The sequence below is a fragment of the Zonotrichia albicollis genome, chromosome 15, assembly GCF_047830755.1.
Source record: "Zonotrichia albicollis isolate bZonAlb1 chromosome 15, bZonAlb1.hap1, whole genome shotgun sequence".
Lineage (NCBI taxonomy): Eukaryota > Metazoa > Chordata > Aves > Passeriformes > Passerellidae > Zonotrichia > Zonotrichia albicollis.
Genome location: NC_133833.1, coordinates 3681223 through 3705633, shown reverse-complemented (window position 1 = coordinate 3705633; position 24411 = coordinate 3681223). Strand labels below are relative to the sequence as shown.

Genomic DNA, 24411 nt, shown 5'->3' with positions numbered 1-24411 from the left:
GCTTGTGTTGAATCATCACAGTTTTATTTTCTAAGAGAAGGAAATTTCCAACATCTTTCTCACTTGAAAATCAAATCCACAACAACACAATTTTAGGGATTACCTAGTGGAAAAATATTTGCTTTCATATACAGGAGCTCTGCTAATATTAGTACTTTGCAGTGTGCATCTGCAAAACTAAAACCTCTCCAAATGCCAACGTTTCCTGCTCTGCTAGGAACACGAGGGACAGTGTCCCTGTTCATATCCCTCATTTTCATTCCTTCCCCCTGATGTTCTGCCCTGCGTTTCCTGACCTTTCCCTTATCTCAGTTCCACCAAGTGTCCAGGACTCCAGACCTTTGGATGGATGCAGACCTTGGCTACAAGGACCCCTTCTCATCCCAATTACAATATCCATCTCCCAGGGCTTATTCCAGCCAAGGCCAGGATCCATTAATGCTTCCTGGCAGTGGAAAATGATTCCTGACAACTTAATTGCCAGGCTCTTTTAAAGCTGTCATGGTCAAGCAAACTCCTGCCAATGTCCACAGAGATGACACCTGAACCCTATCGGAAAGGAGATATTATTTGCAAACCAAATCTGCAGTTAAAGTGGATTGACTCAGCATGTTCTGTCAAGAGCAAAGTAATTCTCTTCCAACCAAGCTATTAAATTTGGGAAGTAGTTTGCAATAGGAGACAGAGTAAAGGGACAGAAGAGCAAACACCTGTCGAGGATCTAGAGAAGGGATTTGGATTTAGAAAACACTGCAGCTACAGCACGTGCCTGCTGTCCCCTGTGTCAGCTGAGGCACACAGAGCTCAGCTCTGGGCTCCTGCCTTGTGCACAAGGAAGATCCATGCTGTGACCCTACCAGTGAGCAGCCAGCTTCACAGAGAGTGATCCAGCAAAGCTTTTTCCACCAGGAATTAGGAACTTTTCCCTTAGGACAGAGCCTTTCAGGAGCAGAGAGGCAGGTGCAGAACATTCCACCCACGCAGGACAGGGAGACCTTTGGTTGCATTTACACCCTTCTCCTTGTGCAACTCCCACTTGCAGCGATGCTGTGTTGACATCTACCTGTTTATTTTCCTTTGCTGCAAATCCCACCTGGCTGAGCAGCCCAGGACAGAAGCACTCCACCCCTTTCTTCTGCTGCCTCTCCAGGTTACCTCTGGTCCCAGCTGTGACTCATCTGTTTCCATCTCTGCAGAATCTCACTGACACAGGCCAAGAAAGGAAGAAACCCCTTTGAGGCAAGAAGGCAACAAAGCCAACTCATCTTTTCTTCACAAATATGTGCAGAAATTCTCCATGCTTCCCACCCTCAAACCACGGGGGTGGTTGTTACTACAACCAGCACTAAGTGTTTCTTTTGAGACCTTCTACATCAAGGGTCTGTATTCTTAATTTTCAAGCAGCTGCATCTTGTTTTTAGTGAACAACTTACATGGAGTTACTCACCCTTCATACACAGGAAAGCACTGGAAGTTTTTGTGTTGCAGTGGGCAGAAGGAGAGATTTTGCAGCAGAATAGAGCAGGGAGATCCCAAGGAAATTGTCTGAAGAGCTCCCTGTAGTAGGGAGAGCCTTGCAGGGAAAGACAGATGTTCTAACAGCTGCCAAACAGAAGCCCTAGAGAGAGGAAAGAGAGAGGCCCATTCATGAGTCCCCAAGGCGAAAGCAGATGGGCCATGGAGCAGAAATTATGATAATCAAGACAAATAACATTGAAATCCCCAGGTACCCATAGCAGAAGTTGTGTGGTGGGACTGAGCATCACAGGGATGTAGGGAGAGCCAGAAGAGAGAGCTCTGCAGCAGAGCCAGAGGGGCTTCCCTGCACAAACAGCATCAAGTTCTCCATGTCACAATTCACCAAGTTCTTAAAGGAACAAATGCCCCTAAACTGCAGGATTTCCAGCACTGTCTGCTGTGGCAGCCTGAAAAAGGTACCCTGGGCAGAGCACACCATGGAGCCATGCCAGGGCTCTCCCTCAGGGTGGCTGGGGAGCTGCTGGGCAGAGCTCCCTGGCTCCAAATGGACAGAGGACTGAAAAATACCACAGGGGGTTCAAGGTCTACTGAGGCATCTGCCAGAGTCAACAGTCCTCACTCTCCACCAAGAGCAGCACTTGTGTGCCCTGAAAAGTTGCATAAGCTCCTGACACCTTCTATGAAAAAAGAAGGAAAAAATACTAAGGCACTTAAGGTTCCTGCAGAGGGCATTTTAGCTCAAAATCCAGTGGCAGTGAGAGGCTGGAGACCAAAGTCAGTTCATAATGCCAGTTCTGCAAAACCTCAGGAACTGCTGTGAACCACATGGGGTCTGTGGTTATTGGCAAGCAACACCCTTAATAAAGTGTAATTTACAGCAAACCCAAGAGTCCCCAGAGCTCTGGTACCTTTCCAGTTTCATAGAGGACTGGCTTGGCCTCGTTACCATTTTAAAGGGGAACACAAAGGGCAACCAGGAGCAAACAGAAAAGAAAAAGTGGTAAACCTCCAGCACCTCATGAGCCTTCACCTCCTCCTGCCCAGGAATAGCGACGTGTGGCATCCTTCTGGAGCTCTGCTGTGCCACCAGGGACACTCCTCACCAGGCAGCCCTTGGAACAACCTGCAGAAGGGGGTTGAAAGCAAGAGCAGAGCGAGCAGGCAGGCTGCTGGGAGCAGGACAGAGCCAGCCCTGCTGCTCACAGCAGCCCAGGCAGCTTGAGCAAGTCCCTGTCCTGTGCCTCCTCAGCAGATGGGCTCAGAATCTGATTAACGATCCCTTATCACCAGCTGTGATTTTTGTGGAGGGTAATTTCTGCTGGCAGCAGGAGAAATTTAGAAGGTGCTCAAATACTGACAGAAGAGGCTATTGGGGCAGTCTTCATCAGCTTATTGCTTTTCAAGCACAGTTAATGAAGGTTTTAGGGGTCATTATTTGAAAACTTAAATACCTGAAATCACTACAAATCATAGTAGCTTTCAAGTGCACTGATTTTCATTTGCAAGAATTTATTTTAAGCCACAAATTTTGCACTGCTTTTATGAAATCATGTAGATGTCCCTGCACATGGTGTTAGCTGGAATCAGTGAGCAGACATCATCAGAGAACACTTTTACCGTCTGATATTCATCACTCTCAGGCTGCATAAATAACATTCAAGAATGTACTTGTTTCATCTCTGCTCAAAGACAAAATCTGCATCTCCCAAAACAACTAACCAGCCCCAAAGTGGTGACTCTCACCCTACATGACTCTACTTGGTATAGGGATTTTCCATGTACAAACAGGCAATCATAATTTGTTTCTAAATCATAGTGTTTGCTCACATTAAAAATAAGCATATAACCTATTAACAACCACTCATGGCAAAGGCTGCTGATAATTAAATCAATTTTTATTATTATCAGCTGCAATAAAACATGATGCATGCGTAAGCATTTTGAGAGTTTATAATCAATTTTCATTAACTGCAGTAGAAACAGAGGATGTGATAACTTAATTGGAAGAATTCTACGTCTTTGGTGGGAGTGAAATTAATTGATATTAGGTAAAATCCTGTCAGAATCTGAAAGTCACTTCAACCTTATCTGCAAGAGAAAAGTGTTTACAGATCAGGTCACAGCTAAAGTGGACTCAAACACTGCAAATGTTCATTCAAGGTCTTCTGGAAATGTCCTGCAATAAAGTTTATACAAATAAAGAACCTATTTGCTTTAAGAAACAGCTATAGAAGAGAGTACAGAAAGTACGTGCAAGCCACCAGCAGATTTCTATTAACTCACCATCAGTGTCTCCTGTTCAGCAAACTCCAGCCCAGATCAACTGACTCCAAAAAAAAATACCCAGAAACCCTTGGCTCAGAGGCCTGGCTTCATCTGAACACAGTTTCAGAATATAAATTAATTAGGATAATCAGTTACATCTCAGAACAACACCACTACTTCTTAAAAAGCTTAAGCCATTCCATACCATGGAATTTCTCACTTCTCCATGTGCCCCAGCACCAGAGCCCCAAAAGAAGGATCCTCCTCACCTTGCAGGAGATGGTTCCTGAGACAGGCACTGACTTGAGCCTGCAGGGAACTTCAGGCCAAGGCAGAGGGTGACCCAGCAGCAGATGGTCCATGCGCCACCACAACTGCTGAGCTTCCTCCACTGCCTTGAACGTGCCATCAGTGCTTCTGCCCTCTCACAGCAAGAAATACTGGCCAAATTCACCTCCAGATCCCAGAGACCTTTCTGGGCTCAGCACATCTCCTAACATGACCACTCGACATGTATCTTCTGAGGTCTGGATTTCCCAGCACCTCACATGAAAAGCCTGGAAGAGGACACTTAGTGCATCATCTAAACTGCCAGCCCAAGACAGGGGGGAGCTTTAAAACCAATTTTCCTCTGTAGGCTTCCAAATGTAAACCAAACAATCTCAAACAACCCTCTGAGGTAGGTAAGTATTGTTTAATGTTCGTTTTACAGGCAGGAGAAAAGGGCTGATAGGGCAGTGAAGTGATTGACCCAAGTCCCCATAAAGAGCCAGAGAGAACCGACCCCTGATCCCTCCGCACAAAACCCCAGACCACACTCTTCCTCCTTGGGTCCAACATCTTCACCAGATATTTACAGCAGCTGCTGCACCTCAGGGTGCTCATTGCCTAAGGAGCACATGGAGCAAAGCCAGAGCAGGGAGTGGTGTGTCCCCCCCGAGGCTGAGTGAAGAACAGTGACATGAAGCTGAGGAGTTATGTTTATTGGAGAAGCACGTTTAGACACAGCGAGGCAGCAGGGACGGCAGCACACGCACGGGGCACACCTGGGAGGCACCACTGAGTCCCCACAGCCTCCTGCCCTCCACCTGAGCAAGGACAGGCCCCGTGTGCTGCAGAAGGGGATGGAGGCAGCTCAGGCCCCCTGTGCTGCAGAAGGGGATGGAGGCAGCTCTGGCAGTCCTGGGGGCTCAGCAGCTCCCCTGATGCTCGACATCGACGCTTCCTTTACTTTCTCTGCAGAGACAGAGGGCAGACAGTTTATTGCTGTAATCCCAGAAAGGACCACGAGGAAACCTTAAAGCTGTGATGTTCTCATGCTCTGCAGGGGCTCTGGGCCATTTCTGCCTCTCTGCGATGGGGGACCACTCTGCCAGCATCCTCCCTGCTCTGCAGGAACAGCTTGGCTGAAAAAACAGCCAGGGGAAAGGAGTGGCCAGAGCCCAAGGCCCCACAGGCTCAACCCCACCATCATAAGGCTGCAGTGAGAGAAAAAAATCTGCAGAACCCTCTGTCCTGGCCCTGCAGCTTGTGTGGACAAGGTGGGACACAACCTCCAAAGGACAGGCTGGCCAAGCAGGGCTAAGTCACTGCCCATCTCTGTGCCTACCTTTGGTCACAGCTGATCCCTGGTATTTGCTGGCAGTCTGAACTCCATTACTCCTGGAAAGGAAGAGCAGAAAAAATGAGCCCATCCCCAAGCTTGACCACATCTGTGTGACACTGGGATCAGTGTGACAGCCCCTCAGGCCAGCTCAGTGCCACACAAGACAACTGCAGCAGAGCCTGGCACAAGGACAGGCAGGCTGGGCCACTGCCAGCTGAGGAAAACAAGACTGATTTCAGCCTCAAGCTAGGTGCTTTCCACACCTATTTTCTAATCTGGGAAAGGTCCTGCTTTTTTTCTTTCCCTCCTTTCACTACCTTTAAAAGTAGTGTGGAAAAACAGAGCATTGTAAGGAAACTGGGACTTGCCCATTGCAAACGTGGGAGTTATCTGTTTGTTGAGAAACAGGTATAAAAAAGAAAGGGAGAAACCCTGGATAACCCCTTTTTTCCCCTGATCTATTGAACAGCGTGGGCAGGCTGGTGACTACTGCCCAGGTGATTAGTGTGAAAAACCTTTGAACAAGTAAAGGAACTGCAGATATGCAGGATTAAAAGTCAAATGTGCAGGAAAGACCCACAATCAATTGATCCACGTGACATGGCCCTGCAGGACCTACCAGGCAGTTAACTTACCAAAAAAAGATATCTTATCCCACGATGCCGACCTATATTTGTCATCAGTAAAGCAGAACGGGATCAAAGGAATTCAGTTATGGCAGAGACCTCCCAGGGAAGGTGGCCAGACTCAGTGCTGGCCAGTGAGGACAGGCTCTCTCTGCAGCAAGGTTTTCCACCCCAGCCATGCCCACATACACCCATTAGTGTCAAATCTCTCTCAAACCACACTGCTCCCAACCCTTCCCACAAGCTTCCTTCCCTGATGGCCATCAGGTCACCAGAGCCACCAGAAACACCTGGAAAATCCAGCTGGAGCTTTGAAGGCAGGGGTGGCTGCAGGCCCTGGGCTGCAAAGGGATGAGGCAGCTTTAACACACATTTTCTCAGGCAACCCAGCACTCTCCGTGGGTAATTTAAAAATACAACTCAAGGAAATACTACAATTTTTGGGTAACAATTTCTTATCTTCTTCCAAAGGATTTCACATTCTGCACATTGCAACTCTCTAAACCCATTTCTGATGCCAAAAGCACGGCTGGAGCTGCTTTCCTCCAGGTTTTAGTAGCATATATTGAGTGCCTGAATCTCCAGCAGAAAGAAAAATTCATTATACTGCAAGTAAGCATGAATTTTAGTGCTGAAAATAACATTGCTCTGTACATTGTTTATAAGCTCCCATAAATTTCCAGCCTGATTCTTCAGGTGACTTTAATAAACATAAAGAATAAATCATTGTGCAGGGGGGGCTTTAGCTTTTCTTGCCTCAAGAAAAAAAGCTTAGCACTTTGACTTCTAATTGCATCCATCTCTCCTTGGAATACTTAACACAGCTGCAAGCTCTCTGACTTCCAGTAAATGGCATCTCCCTCTTATTGCAAGGGCTTGAGAGCTGCAACAGCTCAGTGAGACAGTAAGGAATTCCAGACCCAGCACAGTTTTTTGGGAATCCTGTCTATTTTTCAGTTGCCATGGTGTATCCAGTCTCATTCTGACTTGGACACAGTCACTGACAGATTCTTGTAGTGCCTCATCTCCCAGTACCCACAGGCCAGCAGCAGCTCCATCTCCCTAAGGACTGAGACACAGAGGCCTCCAGGACTGTCACAGGCAAAATTATTTCTCTCTGCAATTTCTTTGACTTTAAGCAAAGTTTAGAGCACTCTGCTACTTCAGAGAAGAGGGGGAAAGAAGCCAGGTTTGCTGTGTTTGGGGGATCTGCTGGTGTCCTGGCACTGAGCAGAGGAAGGCATGGAATGACACTGTGGCAGGATGGCTCTCTCATAGCCCACATCCCACTGCACCTGAAAACATATGGACACCACATCCATACTCAGAAACCAATGCTCCCACCCAAAACTTCCCAGAAATCTCTTTGGTATGTTCAATATTTGGATTCTCTACAGGTTTAGAGTGGGAATCGATCTATATCCTGGGGATAAGGATTGAGTTTCTCAAGAGTTCATGCCAATGAGGACAGTCCTCCCCAGGTGCTACAGGACATCCCATGCACGGAATCACAAACTGGGAGACGCTGACAGCACATCCCAGAGCTGGAGGCTGTCCAGCTTCCACTGCTAGAAAGACAAAGCACAGCTAAGAAATGTTTAACTCATCTGCCCTGTGGGATTGCACAAGATGTCAAGGCTCAAGACCTTTCCCGAAAGTGTGCCACCTAGTGAATAATCTTAATTTCCCAACCATCTCCCTGGATATTATCTGGGGAACAAGCCCTTTATGGTTTATACCATTCTGATCTTCCTAGCTCCATCAAAGTGCCAAGAAGAAAGTCAGGTGTTTTCCCAGACACATCACACTCCTACCATGCAGCCTCAGCAAAACATGGAGACTATGCCCAGGTTATGCATTAAATACAAGCCTCAACCTGTATTTAAACATCTGGACCATGAGAATCCATTCCTGGGGCTCTTATGGTCCTGTCACAGGTGCAGAAGCCAGGCTGGCTCCCCAGGAGGCACTTAGAGTAAAGTGCGATGCTACACACAGCCAAGAGGCACTTTCTTTTCTTCACCTCTTGACATAATTCCACTTTAGGAACAAAATAAAATAGAAATAGGAGCCTCAATACCTCTCTTCCCTCCCAGCCAATATGGCTGAAGAGCAGCTGGAGAGCATGCCTTTATCCCACTGTGACCTGAGGGAACAGGCTAACTCTGTTAACCTGCCAGGGAGGTCCCAGTGTGGACACCCAGCTCCTGCTGAAGGGCACAGTGGGCAGCTGGCAAGTGCCAGCCACTCCTCATTCCTCACTGCCCATTGTGGCTGCCTGGATCAGGTCACCACAGGCTGACATGGTGCCAATGGGGAATTTCCACCAGGGGAAAGGCAGAGATTGATGTTTGGCAGCCCAGCTGTGGTTTGCTGCTTACCACTGCATTGCCAGGCTCTTGGCACTCGCCTCGATAGTTTACCGTGATGAAGTTTGAAGCTCTCCTGCAAAGGGAGGACAAGACATTGCTTATTATTCACTTGCAATGCCACAGCTCAGCTGCTGGCATGACAGTCCTCTGTGGGCTCCTTAATGCTTTGATGCTACTTCCAATGTGATGGCATTTATTACTCCCCAAACAATTTCATGATTGGGCAGAGAGGGAATAGGGGACCCCGGCAACTTGTGTATCTTAATTAGCTGTCATCAGATTAATCTCAGGCATTTTGATCTATGTTTGCTTAACAGCAAAGCACCAAGGACACACTTGATAGTGAGTCATGATGTATCAAAACAAACACTGTTCTGCAAAAGACACTCGGGAATGGTGGATGGCCCTGTATTACTGAAATCTCTCCGCCTACTCACATGGCAGCTGAACACAAGTCACATTCATTTTTGTATGTTTTCCCATCAGTGCCACAGACTGGTTGTGAGGATTCGCTGCAGAAAATCCTTCCACCCTTTACCCCATGCAGAATTCGCTCACAGTCCAGCTGAAGAGAGAAAGAAATCACATTTGGTGACAGTTCACTTGCAAGACCCTCCTTTACATGGCCTGAAGGTGCTCACAAATCAAGCCTTGCCAGGCCACACTTGAAAAGACATCATGTCTCTTGTTGGACGAGCCAGCCAAGCTTGGAGGACAGAGCCCTCACTCCCCGCTCACCAACCCACCCCAACACTACGGTCCGGGGCAAGGTTTATTTCTCTCAAAGTGCATCCATCTCCTACCTGCACTAGCCTTCCTTATCGGTATGCTGACACCGTTTATCTCCAGGGACTGAGCCGCAGGCATCGGCCGGAGCCGAGGCGGAGCGACGGGAGCGCTGGCGCTGCCCGCGGGCGGTGCGGCACGCAGCGCTCCTGCCGCCCACCGCGCCGGGGACACCGGCGGCTGTGACTAACGGGGCTGCCCTCCTGTGCCTCCCAGCACGGCAACGGGAACGCTCCGACACTGCTTTCCCTATGAACCACACGTGGCACAGCCAGCATGCAGCGACAGGACAAGGAGTGGCCTGTAGGGACCCCCCAAAAAGCCTCTGGCACCCTCGGAGAGGAGAGGGTGTTTGTACAGTCATAGCAGATTTCCGACAGCAGAGGTCAGGGATAGCACAGCCTGGCCCCTGGCACGCACAGCCCCTTCCTCAGCCCCAGGAGCAGAAAAAAAAACGAGACGAAGAAGCGAATAATGGGCTCCCAAGCCCTTTTTCCAGTGCTACAAAATGTGGTGCAACAGCTGCAAATGGTGTGATGGGTTTGAGAGAACATTCCAGTTCCCGCGCTCCACCTGGAGATGCAGCATTCAGCACAAAAATGATGGTTTATCAGCAGCAGGAAGCACCCCAGGGAAGGAGGATTTCATGCTAGGCAGCACAGGGGAGGTTTTGGTGATGTTGGGGTGCTGTGATAGCACCTGCTGGTTAAACGTCACTTGCTAATTTCCATAATGTGCTGCTTCCTCCCTCATCTGGGTAATTATCAGTGACGTGAGAGCAGACAGTGCTGACCTTTGCAATCCTCTGCTGGATGCCTTCCTACGCACCAGACCTGCACCACAGCCCAGGGCAGGAGGCCACCCCTCCAGCAGCCCCACACATCACAGGTGCCAGCAGCCAGTGCCACCGCTCCTTTGGCTCTGGGAATTGTCTGTGACAAAACCCACAAGTGGCCCTGCAAAGAGGAGAGGAGCAGATCTGCTCCCTGAATCACCTCTGGTCTGTCAGGCTCATCGGCATCCACTGCCCCTCCGGTGCTACCAGGAAATACCACTAAGCCCTGAAGCAGACCGGCCTTATTACACCTAATGCTTCCTCTGGAATACATCAAAATTGCAGTACCTGAACTACCTTTTGCGTTTTTAACTCAAATTTTCTCAGAGTGGTTAGCGGCAAAGGCTTCAGAGAGTTACAGCAGTTGGTAGTAAGATCCCTCCAAATCCATAGAAACATTTCCCATCTCTTCCAGCATGCTATTTAAATTACTGTATGAAAAGTCTGAAGGGATTAAAACATCAGGTATTTTTTTAACCATCCTACCTCTAGACAACACCCTGTGATAGCGAGATCCACAGTTTAGTCACCCTTTTTACAGTAACTTATTTTCTCTTATTAGTTCACATTTTCCACTTTTAGCTTTGTTGGAACTATTCCATTTTCTCCTCATGAGAAGGGAGAGCAGACACCCCCACCTTCCTCCTACAGTATTCCATACACAGTTGTCATCTACCACTCAGTGTTTCCCCCTTTAGCACTCCTTCCTTCTGCCAAACTTGTCCTCATCCCCTGGTCACCCTCACCACCCTGCTCTGACCATGGCCTTTATCTCACACCTTCTCAGCATGGAGAGGTAGCACTCTTTACCTTATTTTGGCTACATGTGGGGCAGGATTCCAACCTGAGCTCAAGACCCACATCCCCAGAGCTGGGGGGCTTCCACAAGGAGCCAAACCCTTCCCTCTGTTTCTATGCCAGGTGATACAGGGGCTTTCAGCAGGCTACAGATACCTTCACTCATTCAAACTCTTCCAAGGACATGAGGAAAAGTGAAAAGCTTCAGGGTTAAAGCAAAAACAGGAAAAGCTGCTGGGAAAGGAGACTCAGCACCAACAGAGGAGCGCCCCATGGGAGAGGTCCCCATTTGTGCCCACACAGCTGCCAGCCGAGGGGCAGGAGCCCCATTTGTGCCCACACAGCTGCCGCCGAGGGGCAGGAGCCCCATTTGTGCCCACACAGCTGCCGCCGAGGGGCAGGAGCCCCATTTGTGCCCACACAGCTGCCAGCCGAGGGGCAGGAGCCCCATTTGTGCCCACACAGCTGCCAGCCGAGGGGCAGGAGCCCCATTTGTGCCCACACAGCTGCCGTCGAGGGGCAGGAGGGGGATTTACCGTGGGGTCCTCGTGGCTGTCTCTGCTCTGGGACTTACGGCCTGGTGGCCGGTTGCAGTTCCTGCCACGCTGCACTTGAGGGCTGGCAGAGAGAGCAGAGATACAATTCAGCACCATCTCCTTCCAAACATGAGGAGCAGAGTGTGCAAACCCACCCTCCCTGCAGACCCCCTCGAGGGCTGTTTGCACCATGGCATCCACCCACCCACAGGAGAGGAGAGGGAGAGAAGCCCCTCAGGCACATGCTGAAAGTGAGGAAGGCAAGAGCAGGACATGGCCTTGCCCTGTGCTCAGCCTGAGAGCACCACCACCACCCCGGGGCTCTGCAGGCCAGCAGTGTCTGCTGCCAGCACTTGGTGCAAGGGGGACATGAAGGAATTGCACCAGGCAAAAGCAAGAAATCTGAGTGTGCCCCAGAAAAAGCAGCAGCTGAGTCCTGCTCAGGGCCAACAGCAACAAAACAAACAGCTCCTGCCCAGAAAGCACGTGGGGCCTTTGAGGCAGGGCCAGGCACACACGTGTGCACTGCCAGGAAACAGATTTTAATGAACAGAGCGTCCTGAGATGGATTCTGAGCACAGCAGTCACTGGTGCTTCATACACAGAACATCAAGGCCAAAACGGTTACATGAAAGACATGCCCCAGTGTGTGTCTCTTCCTCAGCACCAGCTCAGCCCATGGGAAATGCTGTAGTGAGCACCAAACACCACAATGTGCACTGCTCCATCCCAGGCTGTGCTGCTCTTGTGCTGTCCAACTATTCTTGCTCCAATTAATCTCCTAACCACCCCTAAAAATAGAGGTATATGGAAGGGGGCAGAAACCAGTGCCAGGCCTGGTGGTGTGTGTGGGGACAGGCTGCCAGCCCAGGTGCTGCTGAACTCACCCTCTGCCCGAGGAGAAGGGACGCCTCTCGTTTACACCCTGCCTTGAGCCACCACAGTTCTTCTGCAAAAGGGGCAGAACACACTCAACAGCCACAGAAACAACTTCTATGCAACTAGGGAAAAAAGCTAAAGCAGCTCCTGCCCTGCCCCCCTGATCCTCCCAGACCCAAAGAATTCTGTTCTCAAAGTAGCAAGTTGGAAGCACTCCATACCCACCAAATGTTACAGGATTTACAGGGTTTACAGGATTGTGGGGAGTCTGAACCTGCTCTTTATCTCTCATATAGCATCACATCACTGGGAAAGTGAGAGGGGCAGTTCTGTCAGCTACAAACATGTCCAGTTTGTATGCTCATCCCACAAATGAGGGAGGCTTTGCAATACAAAAGCTTCCCCCCCGTGATTAGCTGGCTACAGAATCCTAAACACCTTGATCACCCCAGGCTGACCACAGGCAGTTCCCTGACTGTCCTGATCCCACAGACTCTCACCAGGCCCTTTCTGAGTTCTGCAGAGGCTCTGAACTCCATCTCACCTGCTTTGTCCTCTCTGAAGCAGGCAGTTTGTTGCGCTGGAGAGTTCCACCTCCTCTTTGAGCTTCCTTTTTGCTGGAAGAAGGGAAGAGGAGAAAAAAATGTAGTGCTATGGTAGTGTGAGTGCCACCAGCACCCAGGGGCAGTGTCAGTGTAAGACAGTGTAAGGCATTATCATGGCACTAGGTCCCACCTCCCCATCCACAGTCCCTGTTCCTGGTGGTTCTGTTCCTAATTCCCACCCCTAAGACTTCTCCCTTTCTCCTCCAAATTCCCACTGCATGCTACATCCAGGTTCCCAATGGCTGCTTTCATATCAGGTCTGCTTCTGCATATGCTCTATGGGACTAGAGAGAGAGAGAGCATCTGGAAGGCCAAGTACACACATGAGAAACTCCTCAGGAGCTGCCCGTGCCTGACAGTCCCCTGGGAAAGGGGCTGTTCTCTGTCACTCTTACTTCTCCTCCTCTACTCCACACTGCTTCCCACCTGCCCTTGGGCCCTTAGTGCTGAAAGGGAATGGGGAAGAGGAGCACTAACACCAGAGCATTTCTTAGAGGGCCAGGGAGTCAGAACTCCCCCAGGCATTGCCCAGAGACAGCTCCACAGGCAGAAGCTGCGCTTCTGCAGCCAGAGATTTCCCTCCTTGCTGCTGCTGCTCAGGGGAAAGGGTACTCACAACCTCTCAGCACACATGAGGCATTTGTTGGTGTGCTGCCTGCCAGAGGCATCCCGGACAGGGGCATTCTCCCTGGTGCAGGACAGGCGGCCGCCGGCTTCAAACTGGGAGCGGAACTCGCTGCAGTCATCCTGCGGAAGGAGGGCAGGGTTAGGGCACTCTGTCCTCCTTGCCTTATTGATCAGATCCTTAGAAACCTGGGGTTTTCCTGCCAGGAAAGCATGGAACCATCACAAATGCATCACAGGAGAGTCTGGGTGGGGGTGAGAGAAGAGGGTGTGCAGTACCAGCCACTTAGCATATAAACAGAGGGGTGAGTCAGAAAAATTCCGGGTCCTTCTGCCTGCACAGCACGTGTTGGGAGTTCTCTATGCTATGCTATGCTAGGTCCCACTAATTATTATTCTCCTGGCTGGGTTATCCAAAGCATGCCAGTGATGTGACCGATACAGCAATGAAGTCACTCCCTTTTCTCCCAACATCCTTAATACACAGCTACAGCCTTTTCCCAGATTGTAGCTCAAGATAATTTTCTTTACAAAGCGCGTAGGATCCTCAAAACCAGCCACACTTTGGGATGTGTCAATCAAGAGGCAGCAGTTAAAACATAAAAGCACAGTGCAAACACACTTAATAGCCCACGAGCACAGGAAGGTTGTTTGGAGAGTGGATGATTAATTTGTTCCTTGTTCAAAACTGCTGTACAGAAACTGTGTTAACCTGCCCCTGTTATGTAACACGGATGGAAACATTCAGTCCCCCTAATTTCAACTATTTCACATACTGCAATGGGCAGTTCCAATCAGCAAGTACAAAGGTAAGGAAGTGACTACCGCTCACCCTTTTCTTTTTTTAAAAACAGCTTTTAACACTTGCAATTTTCTGCCCATATTGTGCACAGTTTTGCTGGCTCAAATGAAGGTCCTTGGCAGGTCACTGGCCTCACCCTTTGCTTTGCTCAGAAGTTTACAACACCTCATCCTCTGTGCCAGGGGAAGGTTTCCCCAGTGTTGTTCTGCATCCCATCCAGGGCACCCCAACCTCCCGTTCCTCAGCTTTCCCATGAGGGTAATATGCTGGAAAACCACTCTGAGTACAAAGCCCCACATTTCCCTAGAGCCAGCCCAGCCACAGGTAGCAGAGATGATCTGGCCCTGGATGAGCCTCTCCTGCTGTGCCAACACCCATAAAGCATTGTTCCATCAGAAGTCAGTGTTGCACCCACTCCAGAGGGGCTCCCCACAAGCCTCACTGCATCTCCCCACCACCAGCTCACACCCCTGCACAGTTCAGGTAATGCCTCCCCTTCCCAACAAGCCCAGGGAAGCTCTCCTCGTTCCCTGGGACCAGCCCAGCTCAGCAGCCCAATCCTCTGCCGACAGATCTGCCTTCCCCTGAGTGCCTGTCAAACATTTTCTCTTTGAGCCAGCGTTTCTGAAGCCCTGTTCAGGCCTGACCTCTGCTGCAAAAATCTCACCGAGTACATCTGAGTCGTGCATTTGCCTTTTTCATGGCCTGTAGCATCCCTGACCCACTAATAAATGCAGGGCTTTCTTATCCTTTGTCACTTCTAGCCAATGAGTACGAATTCTTGTTAAGCACTGACTGTGTGATCTTGCACTGCCATTACATTTTATCTTGTTTCTATTACTCCAGGCCTCAGCACTATCCAATTAGTCTTGAGTGATCTGCTGATCCTTCTCTGCTGATACTGCCTCCCAGCTTTGCCATCAGCAAATTTCACTTACCCTTCTATTTTTTGGTGCCAAAGTCATTAGAAAAAGCACTAAAACAGGATTATCCCCAAGACTGAAGCTTAAGGGGGCCGCACCAGTCCCTAAGCAGGAATCAAGAGGAAAGTGGTAGAAAGCAACTGTTTTCCCTTTACTGGGCTGCTTTTGCCAGCAAAGCATCAGTGCACAGCAACATGGAGGCTGCAGCATGCCAGGGAGAAGGTGGCAAATCACAACTCCACAAGAGCAAAGTTTCCAACAAAAAAAAAAAAGCTAAAATTGAGCCACAGGCCTGGAGATAGTGCAGGGCTGACATTTCCCAGAACACAATGATCTCTTAAACTGTGCAGAGTTCAGATTTAGGGCTTTTCACACATTTTCCTTTTCCAGCTAATTAGCAGCCTCAGCAGAACTGACCTCTCCACCTGAAAGCTGAAATTTGGGACAGCACAGCACACCTGGCTTCCTGATCTGTCAGGATTTGCCTGTCCCTAGATCCACGGGTCACTGGAACAGACCATAATATTCAGGCACAAGTTGTTCACTTGAGGGATTCAAGAGCATGAATAAGAAATAAAGAATGTAAAGAAAGTGGATCTCAAAATTAACTCAGAGGAGAAAGAGCAACGGAGTAGAATAACATTCCCTTTCCTCTGCCTTGGGTGAAAATCCAATAAAGTTCCATATTGACCTGCCTAATACTTTAATCTCACCTTATCTTTTCCTTGTCTGTTTTTAGATAACTTCTGCTCATTCTCCCTTTTGCTGGAAGAGAAGAGAGATGAGAAAGTGAATACCAGGGTGCTCCAGGGAGGGAGGAGAGGTTTCCCATGCTCCTCTCCTTTACTCACAACTTCTCTGCACACATGATGCACTTATTGCTGTGCTGCTTCCCAGAGGCATCCCGGACAGGGTCGTTCTCCCTGGTGCAGGTGAGTTTCCCTCTCTTGAACAGATCCCGAAACTCCCGACACTCATCCTGTGCAAACACCAAAAGCATGAGTTGACACAGATATGCTGACAGAGAGGCACATCTCCCACAAATCCACAAAGGATAATCCAGCCAATGAATTACATTTCAAACGTTGTTTTGCTTCCTTGAGGCGTAACTCGGTGGAAAACCGTAACGTGCAGCATAAAACAAATAAATCCGTATGTTTAGATCAGCAGATCTGTCTTTCGCATCCAGGGTAGCCTTGTTGCTATTTCTAACAGATAACACATGCAAGAGCCTGCCCGAAGGACCTAAGCTCTGCTCTAAGTATAAAATCCACAACTTCAGTGAATTTTAAATGAGAAAGTCAGTTTTCCCATCTCTCGTGAGAGAACTCGCTACTAAAATTAAAGAAATTTAAAACCCATGCACAGTAAAAAAAAAAGAAGCTGCAGGCATAAGAAAATATAATCCTTGAACACCTCCTATTGCCAGATATATGAGAGCAAGAGGTGGGTGTTTTTACCTTCCACTTAACATGATGGTATGTGTTAATTGAACCAAAGCACTCTATTTCACAAAAGGCTTTTGTAGCAAAGCCTGCTTAAGCATTTCAGCTCAGTCTTTACTTTTCTCTGAACAGCTTTCCTATAAGTTTCAGGGCAAGTCTGGAGCATAAGAAACACATGGAACATGTGAGGTCTTCAGGTTCATTTATGCAGCACTTACAACCTTATCTGTTATGTGATCTGTAATACATTTTTCCTCTCACACCATGTAGAGGAGATAGCTTGATAGCTTATCCCAGTTCTGCAGATGGGGAAGTCAAGCCTAGAAAATTACTTGCCAAAAGCCAGACAGAAAATCTATGGCTTAACAAAGAAATTCAGTGTAGGTCTGTTCCTGACAGTGTAAAACTGTCCTGATGCCTTCAGGACCACACTTTGGCAAGTCAGATGTCTAAAAAAAAGATCTCCCTTAGGACAGCTATGCCTTACAAAGCCTTTAATTTGTCCAGACACACAAGAGCTAGAAAGCTACCCTGCTTAACCAGATGTAAAAAACTAAATAAATCAATCACCACAACCAACACTATCTGATGGAAACCAATTTGCTTCCATCTAGAATAAAAACCCAAGGCTAAAAGGACAGCTCCCTCCATGTAAAGACCTGCTATCTAGAAAAACAGCTATGGCTAAAAGAAACCACAGGTGCATCAACAAGATAAACAAGGGACAATTAGAGCCAGCCTATTCCCACACCCTGCCCTAGTCAGAGCTCACATGCCAACCTTGCTATTAAATATTTGCCAGATTCCAATGGTGCCTTATAAACAGGCAGGCATCCTCCTCAGCCAGGCTCTGGGTCAGGCACACACGGCACATGCCGTGATTGCCTGGGAGGAGCCGCCAGGAATTTTGGTTTCTTTTATGCTGGAGGATGACACAAAGCCTCAGACTCTTCCCAAGGCTGGGCACGTTTGCCCTGCTCCCCTTTTGCAGGGCCCTTTCTCACGCTGCAGACGAGGAAGTGCCCTGGGCAGCAGGTCAGAGGCAGCAGACGAGATGCCAACGCCAATAAAACTGGCTTCAGCAGCCATGCTTCACCTCACCTTTCCCAAGGAGTTCACATTCCTGTCCAGCTCTCCACCACTCCCTTGGGTAGCTGAGTCTCTTTCCCTGCAAGAAAAGGAGGAGTGAGTGACGGGGCAGCGTGCAGTGCTTGGACACAAAGCCAAAACAGGGGGTGATTAAAGGCCAGTCCAGCCAACCCCACCTCCCCATTGCACAAGGCAGCAGCACAGACCAGCAGCAGGGCTCAGCTCCCTGACACAGTCCAGATGTTGAACACATCTCTGCTCTGGGATCACTGTGCCACCCTTTCTCCCTGCCCATCATCCAGCTCTCCCCACCCTAAGAAACACCATCTATGGAAACAAGAGATTAATCTGTGCAAGTTTTCACTCTGCATTTGTTCCTCACGCCCTGTGGTGAGTCCCCACCATGTCATGAGCTGGGGAGACCTACTGGGTTCACAGGTTTGCTGAAGAGCTACAAACTGGTCTGGCTGGCCAGGGACAACAACTTTATAGCACGGAGCCTCCAGAGAGTTGGCTCCCTGCTACGGGAGGAGAGGACATGCTGTGGGTGGGCAGGGCTGCCACTGGAGCCAGCAGGCAGCTGATACTCACAGCAGCCTCTGGCACATCATGCACTTGTTGAGGTCTCCTTTTTTATTTGGGCTGCTGAAGGTCTCCCTGGTGATGGGACAGGAATACTTCCCGCTGCGCAGGAGTGACCAAATTTTCCTGCATTCGTTCTGAAAAGCACAGAGGAGGGCAATCAGTGGAGGCTCCCAGCAAGATCCTGAGAACTGTTTGTTCACACTGAATCTTTTTTGGGTGTGCTGCAGGCTCTCAGCAGCACCAGTTTGCTCACACAAACCACGCTCCTCCTGCCCATCCCTGGCCACACACCACACGTGGCACAGGCTGCACCCAGAGCCCTGCTCGCGGCTCCCGAGGCAGAAAAGACAATGAGAAAGTTCAAAACCCATTGCAAGAACCATTAATCACAGGGAAAGGAATATATATTTAAGGAACAAGTTTAATTTACATACAGCTGCAAATTGCTGCCCGCTACAGCATAGGACTGCACGTTATAAAGTTAGCCAAGAGCAGAAAATACAGCCCTGCAAGTGCCAGAGGGATGCAAGAGGAATGAACGGGCCAGCGTGACTGAAGAGTGATTCACATGCAAGACAAGCACAGAAAAGCACAACCCTCTCAGGAAGCAGAGCAGTAATATTGTGCAATGTTGCAGCAGCCCATTGCATCTTCTGCTGGGTAACTGAGATGCAGACCAGGGAGAAGCAATGAACCGTTTAGTTATTTTTGGCTACTGTGTTTCCCGAAAGGATCTTTACCAAGGAGACAAGCTTGCTTGATTAAAACATGAATGGAACTGACTTCTAAGTCATTGAATCAAATTATTTTCTGAGACTCAAAGGACTCGCCTTAATTCTTTTAATTATGAAACTCAGGAATTATCAGAAGCAGGGGTTTCTGCTGGATTAGAAGCTACATTCTAAAATATCATTAAAAATATAATTCATGCCATTTCTAACATCATTTCATGAGATTTCCAGCCCAGAGCTGTTTGGATATGTTCTCATCATCATGCACCAAACACACACTGTCAGCTGGAGCCATTGCCATATTACCTAAGTGTTGTCTCTAAATATGGAGAGATTCACTGCTTTTTCCACCACTGAAAAAGCTTTATAATATCTAAGTATAGTGCATCTAAATGGACTTTGCTCAAAGCATGCATTAAAGCAGTGTAAGTTGGCAAAACAAAGGGAGAAGCAGAATAGAAAAGGTTGGACTCGCCTTAATCGAAGCTTGACTGGCAACATCTGTGACAGAAAAACCAACAATGAAACCATACAAAAATCTTTGAAGGGAAATTTTAAAGCAAAAGCATTTAATTAAAATACTTGATGCAGTTTCCTAATCCACCCAAATACCTCTTGATAAAAGCTAATCCAATGCATTATTTCACACTGATAGAAATTCTCTAATGCCCAGTCCTTTCTGGAACATTGCACTTTTTGTCATTCAAATGCAAAATCACATCCATTTTTTTTTAGTGTCTTTGTGCCCTTCTTTACTGCGTTTCTTTTCTCAGGCTTAAAATCCAAGTTCCAAGGATGGCCCAGTAACTGTTTATCCATTATTCTATACCCCTGCCTGGGTAGCTGCATCAAACCCACACAAACATTTTTGGCATTCTTCACCATTCCTTAAAATTGGGATACCAGAACTAGGCCATTGTTGTTTGTCCAAAATGACAAATTCCTTTTCAAGGCCCATTCCATTTGCAGTACTTCACACAAACTACCAAATTAATAATGAGTCAGCAGGTGAGTAGCTGATACCTATTTCTTTTTACTAAGCCACTTACAGCTGGTATATTATGTTTCATCCTCCTTTGCATCATCAGTGGCATTGCAAGGAACTGTCAAGAAATCTTCCATTAGCACTTTTTCAATAGAAACTGGCAGGAAATTGCAAGACCGTTGCTTCAAACCTAACTCCTGCTGAAGTCTATCTATTGTAGCCAAATTACTGCAGCCATGTGAAAATGCCTTCCTTAGCAAGTGTTGACAAGACATTACCATTTTTCTGAATTTACAGAAAATTGTATTACATTTTTGTTCAAAGTTGGGCTTTTTACAGAAGAATTCAGTCTGGTTGGAAATTGGTATTCTTCCACTTAGGATGGAAGTCAAATGGGGGTTTGGCTTTTTTGTTTTCTTCTTAAACTGTTAATTCCATTAAAAATAGATGCTTTCATCTATCAATACAACTTCACTATTTCTACATGAAAAAGAGAGAGTAGTTAACAAGACAGGTTATATCAAACTAATACATGTAGAACAACAAAGAAAATTGTGGTCTTCTGCTATACCATCAGGCTTTTTACAAAGCAAGGGCTCTCTAATCCTCTCTCTGTCCTTATGGGCACTCCCAGGCTGCGTCCTCTGCCAGTCCCAGATTCCAGCACAGAGAACATCACAAGTTACTGACCTGAGAAGAAGCAGAAAAATGCCAGAGCAAGGACCACCGAGGCACCTCCTATTTTCATGGTGAGGGTGCTGGCAGCTGTTTGCCTACGTTGACTCTACTAGAGCATTGCTCAATGAAACCCAAAGAAAGGGCTCAGGGCTGATCACATATATATAGGTGACCAGGTTCTCCGCCTTCCTTATGACATAACCTTCCCAAGAACCATCATTAGCTGAAAAAACCAGTTTGACACTACTCTAAATTCTAATGATCCCATTAACACAATTAATTTCCATAAGGATGGGACATATTTGAGTCACTCCCTGCGTTTTGTCAAGGTAAGAAAATTATAAATAGATCACTTCAGATCCCCCACACAACCAGAGGGATTCTTGCCACCCTCAGGGTGGTTCATAAGACAGTGGGAGTCCAGCCATCACACTACAAACACCCTTTCATATCTCAACCAAATAGCTGAAAGGATTTTAATAACTTGGCTGCAGAAGAGACAACAGGAAGGCCAGGTCACTCCAACCTCTGGAAGTCAGTCTGCTTTTATTAAAGCACCTCAGTATGAACCTGAAGAGTAAACATTCAGGAAACATTGAAAAACATCAAGTTTGAGGCTTTGTTGAAATTCTTTAGGTTTGATGCTGCAGTTCTCATAGCAGCTGTGTTAATGATAAAACCATACTGCCAAATCCTCATGTTTTCTTAGTTTCTCCCTGTTGTCTTCAGGAAAAAAAAATAAAAAGGCAGTGTTATTAGTGAAAACCATTCTTCAGCCCAGGTGGGACCTGGCAGGCCATTATAGATGCTGCTCTTTGAGGTGTGTTGTTATTGATGCCAAAGGGTCCAGCAAAGCAGCCCTGCTCTGGGCTTTCCCAAAGAAAAGATGAAAGTAATCATCCTGTGCAGGATTTCTCAGGAGTCCCAAGCGAGGAAAATAAAGATGACATCAAAGTTTTGGAATGTGATTTACGTGGGAAGAAGCTGTGTGCCTTGTCTCCAGTGAAAAGAGAAGAATTTGGAGAGAAAAGTCATTTGCAAGGTTTGAAAGGGGTGGATAAATGAGTCAGTCGAGCAAACCAGAGCAATGAGGGGCTTGAGCACAGGCTGTGGCTGTGCAGAGAGGCAGATCAGCACCATGTGAGGAAGAAAACATACTTCTGCATGACATATGTGCCTGGCCAGACAGGCCAGCAGAGCTCAGTATAAATCCTTGTAATAAACTGCTGCCACACATTTCTCAGATCAGAACAGTTGCTCGTGTTCGCAGCTGGAGCCAAGGCCAAGCCAGCACAGCCCTCATTTGGAGTGTGGTCACCCCAACATTTCTCTTCAACTCAAAATGAAATCTGTGTGCAGGTTCACAGTGGAGAGTTTGCAATGCAGTAGCAAAGTGCCCAAGGCCATGCAGATGGCTCATGGCAGAGCTGAAGAGCTGTGTATTGTCCTGAATCATGAGATAATTCCTGTATGCGTATTTGGGCGTGGAATTGGAGGGAAGGCCAACAGGAAGAGAGGAAAACTAAGCTGACAGAGCATGTGCCAATAAATCCTTGAAGAGAAAAAGCAAAAAGAAAAATAAAGTGTATGGTAGTTTAAAAGTGGTTAGAGCTTGGAAATCTATCTGAAGGACAAAAAACAAAAGATGCTATTTGTTCCTGAGGCGTCTGCCCATGAGTCAGCCATGAGGTGGGAGGGTTTGGGAACGGGAAGCGCATTTTTGAAAAGGGTTTTGTTCTTAAAATTTCCTTTTCCTCCAAAAGTTCTATTCTGACAGAAAAATGAAACAATTCCCTGATTTAAGACAGCTGGCTGACTGCCCTGTTCCTGAAGGAAGCAGAGTGGGTGCCAGATCAGGTCAGACTGGCCAGGTGAGAGCAGCTCCCAGCCTGGAAGTGCGGAGTGACAAGGAAAAGGAGAGACAGATCCTGACCCCACACTGGCCTTGTCACCACCCCACTCTCCCATATTCCCACCATGCAGCCCCCCATCCACCAATCACACCCACACCAACGTGTGGGAGAAGCCCAGAATTGCCCAAACACACCTTGATACCAAAACCAGATCCACACTCAGTAACAAAAGTCAAGAGTGGAAAAAAATAAAAAGGATTTTTAGCCTAATTACTACTGCACAAAAACAACCTCCTAAAAAAATCCAGTAATAGAATGAAATGTGAAGGGAAGGAGAGGCCCAGCAATGCCTCATGGTTTGCAGGATTATTTGTGTTACACAAACCTGGGCACAATGAGGGATGACAGCAGGAGTGTATTAAGCATAAACCTTGCCTGACTCCCTTGATTGCCTGTATTGATCGATTTACACCGTATTGATCCATCTACACCATGAAGTCTCAATCCTGCACTGGAATCCAGACAGCCCATTAATTTCCATAGAAATTTATATCCCATAGGATTTGATCTGGAAGAGAGATGATCCTGATGCTTTATTTATATATTTTTAGCACAGCACCTAGCTAATCTTAATTTACAAATAAATGCCAAACAGCCAGAGTGCAAAATGCCACAGAGAAAAGCAGGTGAGGGCAAGAAGAGATATTGCAAAGGTATCTTTTGTTCATGTCTCAGTTAAAAAATTTGGGAAAGTAAACAGCATATAATGATGCTGTGCCTGGTAGGACAGCTCTCACTGGGTCTATTTTTCACCACATTCTGCTATGAAAACAGGAATCAGGATAAAAATAATCATGAAGGAGTAACTAGGAAAATGCAGGAGAAAATAGAAGCATAACATGAAATGTAGGGAACCCCTAGGCAGCTGAAAACCCAAAAACAACACCCTGCAGCCAGCAAGCTGGGCCAGCACTGTTGCAGGCAGGACACAGCCACAGTGGGCATTCACCTCTTCCCTCTCCAGGGCCCCAGGGAGAATGGGAAGGGAGTCCAATAAGCAGCCAAATGATTTATACCCTAATTAGTGATGAACATCACACTTTTCCTACAGCCATTCTCCCCTTTTTTGATGTTCCCATATTTCTTTCCCTCACAACCTGTGCCTGCACAAAAATATATCCATAGACAGAGAAAAATAATTGAGATGCCTTGTCCACTCAAGAAGTTGTTTTTCTTCCCATTAGTGACATGGCACTGTTTTGCAGGCAGTATCACCTCCTTCCTAATGGGTTTAGCATCACTTAGGGATATTTTTACCAGGGAAAAGCTTCCTGGCAGCATAATTGGCCGGGATGGTGATGCTGGGGGTGCTGTTTGGTTTGGGGTTTTTTAGGGTGTTTTGGTTTGGGATTTCTTTTTAAGGCAGTGGAGGGAGGGTTTGCTTGGGGATTTTTTTGGTTAGGTTTGTGGGTTTTGTTAAACCATCTGTGCTTTGGTAGCTCTTCACTGTTTGAATGCCAGCCTCCAGCCCAAGCAGCTCTGAAGTTGCCCTAAATGCTTGAGGACATGAGCTGTCCCATTCTCACCCCAGAGCAAGGCAGTGTTTGGGTCAGGCCACCAAAGCCACCACTCAGTGGGACAAAAAGCCCTGATGAGGATCTGCAGCCCATGTTTTACCCACTTTTTCCCTGGCAGCAGTGCCAGTCTCTTCCACAGCACCATTTGTCCTCATAAAACTACAGACATGGCTACATTCCCACCATAGATGTACTTTTCTGTCCTGATTGATGCAATTTTTACCTCCCACCATTCTCTCTTCTTCTGAGGAACCCCATCAGCACCACTGCTCAACACCTAATTTCTATAAAATATTGAAACTGCTTTATTTTCCAGCTGACCACTGTGTCCC

At 47.5% G+C, this 24411-nt stretch overlaps 1 protein-coding gene across 1 annotated transcript in view; it reads right to left on the bottom strand.

Moving 5' to 3' along the window:
* Positions 1-4893: 4893 nt before the first annotated feature.
* The window catches only part of LOC102069871 (serine protease inhibitor Kazal-type 5), a 113252-nt gene continuing 93734 nt past the window's right edge, over positions 4894-24411 (bottom strand). The window contains exons 3-15 of the mRNA XM_074552012.1: positions 19462-19487; positions 18262-18389; positions 17683-17749; positions 15988-16115; positions 15850-15901; positions 13404-13534; positions 12727-12799; positions 12191-12252; positions 11304-11385; positions 8786-8913; positions 8358-8421; positions 5354-5406; positions 4894-4980 (exon numbers count right to left, since the gene is read on the bottom strand). Of these exons, the coding sequence (XP_074408113.1) occupies positions 5401-5406; positions 8358-8421; positions 8786-8913; positions 11304-11385; positions 12191-12252; positions 12727-12799; positions 13404-13534; positions 15850-15901; positions 15988-16115; positions 17683-17749; positions 18262-18281 (813 nt within the window). The 5' untranslated portion in view covers positions 18282-18389; positions 19462-19487 and the 3' untranslated portion in view covers positions 4894-4980; positions 5354-5400. The remainder of the gene's footprint in view (positions 4981-5353; positions 5407-8357; positions 8422-8785; positions 8914-11303; positions 11386-12190; positions 12253-12726; positions 12800-13403; positions 13535-15849; positions 15902-15987; positions 16116-17682; positions 17750-18261; positions 18390-19461; positions 19488-24411) is intronic.